This window comes from Bubalus bubalis, chromosome 16 (assembly GCF_019923935.1).
Source record: "Bubalus bubalis isolate 160015118507 breed Murrah chromosome 16, NDDB_SH_1, whole genome shotgun sequence".
NCBI lineage: Eukaryota > Metazoa > Chordata > Mammalia > Artiodactyla > Bovidae > Bubalus > Bubalus bubalis.
In genome coordinates, this window is record NC_059172.1 from 23,901,950 (window position 1) to 23,906,821 (window position 4,872).

Consider the following 4,872-nt stretch of genomic DNA (forward strand, 5'->3'; position numbering starts at 1 on the left):
TATAATTTAAAGCATCTTATTAGACCTTGTAGCCCTAATTTCAACCTGTCAAAATATTGTAGAGAATATAGCTATAAGGCACACTCACTACCAGATTGGAATGCACATAGCTGATTACCAGTACCTGCAATTTTGCATTAGTCCTTGCCAACATGACATAATATGACAGATTATCATAGGAGATTTGGGCTAAGAGATCGGGATCCAGGGTTCTTATCCTGCCTGCATATACAGTCTTTGCGATCTAAGTTGCGTCACTTGACATCCTTGGCCTTCAATTTTTCATCTCAAAAATCCAAAGAATGAGCTAGAGACTTTCCAGCATCCCCATCCACTCTGTGATTCTCCCTTTGGTTTTCCCCCACCCCCACTGTATCAGAAAAAGAGTTCAAAAAGTGACCTGAAATTTAAATGAGGAAATACTTTTAGAAATGTAACAAAATTAATATTTCCAAAGGTCAGTACAAGTAAATATTGTAGAAGCACTAGGGATTTTTTAGTAAGATTTATTTTATTACCATCATAAACATACAGGCATTTTAGTCATCTGGTTACATGTGAAAAAAAATCCAAACCTATGACTCTGGTGGCTAGCATCTTTATTTAAAAAAATAAGATTTAAATAAATTAGTTAATATGAGTATGAAACAAGTATATAACTGAGAGGTAACATCTCGAAATCAACTCATGAAATAGTCTCAATATTTATCCTCTTGAAAGAAACAGATCTGGGAGAACATGGATAGACAAAAAAGAGTACTGACACAGAGAGAACTTTAGAAAACAGCAGTGAGTTTTTTTTGTTATGGCTAATTCTTTCTAAAAGAGCATTTTCTTTACATAAATGTATTTGAAGATAAGATAAATGCACTTATTAAGTTGTCAAAATTGCTTTCAAACCTGCTCTCAAATCCACCTCTTTCCAAAGGAGTAGATCCTACATTCAAGGGCAGGGTGATATAGTTCTCTGTACTTTCCAAAGGGAGTTTTGCAGGAGCCTGATAGCATTTGTTCCATTTATTTAAATGATGGAATAGATGTGGCTAGTTTCCACAAGCCCATATTAACATTTCTTGCTTTTGCCCTTAACTAAAGGACTTGGCAGTAATAGCTTGGAAATCCTGAGCTTGGTAACTGCCACCTGCCTGAATGATTCAGAGAGTTTTATCCTGTCTCTATCCTCCATGTGCCAGAGGAGGAGAGGCAAGACAGAACTGAAGCTGATGCCCCCCTTCCGTGGAATGCAGCCTCATCAGATAGCCTCTAACATCCTTTCTCAGTGTTCTCCGATCCCTAACTTTCTGATCTTACTTTCTTTAAGGAAGCCATTATTGAGTTTCTTACTAAATTCTATGTGGAGTGTTAGGCTTTGAGGCTACAATCATGAAGAAGAGGTTGGCCCTGCTCTTGAGGGCTCTTGAGTCTGGTAGGAGAATGCTGCATTTAGGACTTTCACCTACTTTTAGCTGATTTTCCTCCTCTGGGACCGTATCCCTAGCTTTAAGAGGAAGGGATTGCCTGAGAGGATTTCTAAGATTATTAAACGGGAAAGCACCCTCGTGTCTGTGAGTTAAGTGAGAGTGAATAAGACTTATGGAACCAGATGTAGAATACAGGTCTGAGTGGTGACAGGCCCCAGTCCTCTCCATTCCTGGAGCTCCTCCTCTTAGGAGAGCAGAGATCAGTAGGGTCTCCCGTGGTGGTCTGCAGCCTAGGCACATGTACACAAAGACGTCTTGGATGTTTTGGTCCTTTAAGGTAGGCAGCTCAAAGTGTCTGCTGCTGTTTATTCCCTGCTTTCACTGAAGGAGCAGTAGCTGGGCCCCAGGCCTCGCACGGTGCAGTCCGTGCTGTCGCCGTCGCACTTGCCGCACTGACATTCAGTGGCTACTGGGTACGTGTACAGGGAGTCTGCATGGTGAGCACAGCCAGGCACTTTCACCGTCTCGTAGACCAGCTCCTTGTAGGTACATGTTTTCTGGATGTTGGGCCTCGCTGGGTCCCTGTACACCAAGTCCTGAGTGGTTTAGGAGACAGAGAGAGAGACAGATGAGTTACAGTAGTCTGGAAGTTTCTGTTTAGCTTAATTGAAGTGAGACAGGGATTGAATACTGCTCGCTCTAATATTTACACTTTAAAATTCTTTTATGAAATTCCTAATCAAGGCAACATATTTCATAAATGACCTATATGCTATACCATGTTTCCTGATTATTCTACAGGTATTTCAGAAAATATAAGTTCTTTTATTACTCCTTGTGTCCTTGTCAAAATGTTAATTATTTTTTCAACTATCAAGAAATTTGAATTTCAATAGAGGAAAATGATTAAAAGAGAAATTGACAAATTTTAATTTGACTTTTTTACTTAGTTGAAAGCTGTATTAATGACAACTTGAACCACGAATCAGTGAAGTTTAATTCCTCAGACATTTTTTCCAAGTGCATTGTCCCTGAGTGTTTATAAAAAGTCAAAAAGTATATAATGTGGAATGATAATGCTTAGATTAGCCTGACTATGAAAGCTTATGTAAGATTTTAAATATTTCACTGTCTTGTAGACATCTCTCCACCTTGAAGGCTATATATTTGCACAAGTCACAGTTTCTAAGGCTACATGGTTTGTACATAAGAACTTTAATCCTTGTAGAATAGGTTTTTTTTTGTAGCACTTTCTAGTAAAAAAAAAATATATATATATATATATATTTGCACTGAGGGAAAAGTTGTTACTTCTGTTTAAGTTATTTCAATATCATGCCACTAAGTCTATATCCCAAGAAGATGTGATAAGTGGATTTTGGTCAAACTCATTTACCACCCCATAAAGTATATTTCATTAAAAAGTTGATATTTTCAATTTCAGCTTATTGAATGAAATTCTGCATAGATAGCCAGGTGTTATAGGGGAAAAAAGAGAAAGTAGAAACTGCTCCTGGGATTAATTCAAAGAAGCTGTGTGAATACAAACTGTTTTTTGCCTCTGTGCCTTGATTTTCTCAACAGTATAAAGAACGGCATGGGTTTACAAATTCATTTTGGTTATAACAGTCTACAAGGATTGATTGTGTTCTCAGGCTGCTTGTTGGCATTTGTATTCAGCAGGCCAATAAGACAATTTTTATAATGTGGCTGTGCTTTTATATGGCTTGCAAACATATTTTGGTACTCTCTCTGTTGTAAAGATGTGGCCTCAATTACAGAAATTGGCTTTTGGGGACTATTGTAGCTGTTCTATTATTAAATGTATGCATGTTTATGTTTTTAATTTCTCCATATGTAAAATCTACCATAGAACTATTTTTTGAAATAATTAAAAATTAAAAAATTTTTAAAATAGAGTAGCATATTACTAAATTGATCAGATCAAACCTGACTCTTCTTTACATTTACTGCAATCAAATCTAAGCCCAAACATTTAGTTTATATCATGGTAAAAAAGCCAGTCATAAAACAGTGTTGGCTAAAGGACTCATGGCTATTCCTTGGGAAACTTAAAATACTGACAAGTGGGAATCAATGAAGCCTGCCTTGTCCAGACCCTCAGCACCCTCACTTCCAGCAAAGCAAAGTGCCTACCCGGGTGTAGCAGTAGCCTGCACACCATGTGGTGTTGATGCTTATGCAGAAGCCACATTCCTCTTTCTCCACCGTGATGGTGATGTTGGTCAGCTCGCAGCTTCTGCAGCAGATTGCTCTCCAGCAACAGAAAAGGAAGCAGAACTGGACGGACTTCATCCTGGGCTGGGCAACAAACAATTAAGGCCTGTGAGAAACTGAAAAACCAAAGAATTATAATCGTTTATATATTCTGACCAAACCAAAAATAATTTTTCTATCCATCGTCTCCTATCATATTTTGCTCCAGTAATGTTTTTTCCTTCCTTTTCCTTTGCTTTACTTGTTTCTTGAACAAGCATTTCTAATTATGCTCCTCAATTTTTTTTTGTTGTTGTTAAAGTAGAAACATATTACAGATCAAAACTCCAATATAATGATTTAAGCAGAGCAGTGTTTGGTTTAGAACATTACTGCTGTCTATTTTAGAGTGATTACTCTGAAGCAAGCAATCATGATCATTGTATTTGTCCCTTTATTACCATTTAAAAGACTAACAAGAAACTTCTGTATTACAAAATTAGTTCATCATTTTTAGCATCTCATAAATATTATCATTTGCTTTTGCCCCCCTTTGTTTAAAATGAGACTATTTCAGAGGCCAGATGAATTGATCTATATAAAGTCAATTGCTTGCTAACATTGATTACAGTGTATTTAAGAAGCCAGGTTGACAAGCACAGATTCCCTATACAATAGAATTTAAAAAGCTCTAAATTTGTTCTCTAGATCCTTAAAAATCTGCGAATTGAAGTAACTCACCACTTGATAACTGTAGATGCTGAGACTTTTCCGTAGACAGCTGTCTTGTCTGGGGAAAGCTGTAGCTGAGTCTAGTCTCAGTTCACCTTTTATACAAAATTGTGTGAAACTAAACTAAACCTTGTGGATTTGTTGGGTATTAGTAAGAGCAATGTTAGCCTGAAGCTTGCTGTAAGTGAATCAGTGTTTGGATAGACAGGGAGATCAAGCCTTACTAAAGTAGTCTAAACGCAGTAGATCAGGACAAATAATGTTACCAGAGATGATTTTGTACAGATTAAATTTGATATAGTAGAACACCCACTCCTTTACCTTGTCAAATTAAATTTGACTTTGGGTTTTTCTTTTGTACCTTTAACTTGGGGAATTCAGAATTCTTTTCAAGTATTGCCTTGGCTTTGTTGAGGTGTATCAAAAAGATACGGTTAATAAATTACTCTGAAGGTAGATTGAAAACTAGCAGGGAAAAAACAAATAGAAAGTCTTTCAAGAT

General features: G+C 37.0%; 1 protein-coding gene across 2 annotated transcripts; it reads right to left on the reverse strand.

The window, feature by feature from the left end:
• Positions 1 to 523: 523 nt before the first annotated feature.
• FSHB (follicle stimulating hormone subunit beta) lies at positions 524 to 4,433 on the reverse strand. 2 transcript variants are annotated; one of them, XM_025265685.3, is made up of 3 exons: positions 4,380 to 4,433; positions 3,579 to 3,775; positions 524 to 2,017 (listed from the first exon to the last, which is right to left on the reverse strand). In XM_025265685.3, the coding sequence occupies exons 2-3, from the start codon at positions 3,735 to 3,737 to the stop codon at positions 1,787 to 1,789; spliced, it is 390 nt and encodes a 129-aa protein (XP_025121470.3). In that variant the 5' UTR covers positions 3,738 to 3,775; positions 4,380 to 4,433; the 3' UTR covers positions 524 to 1,786.
• Positions 4,434 to 4,872: the final 439 nt, after the last annotated feature.

Excerpts from the sequence above, each read along its gene's own strand:
- FSHB (XM_025265685.3), bottom strand. The coding sequence starts at position 3,737 with ATGAAGTCCGTCCAGTTCTGCTTCCTTTTCTGTTGCTGGAGAGCAATC. Across the intron at positions 2,018-3,578 it reads CAGGCTACTGCTACACCCGG|GACTTGGTGTACAGGGACCC; the intron begins GTAGGCACTTTG and ends TAAACCACTCAG.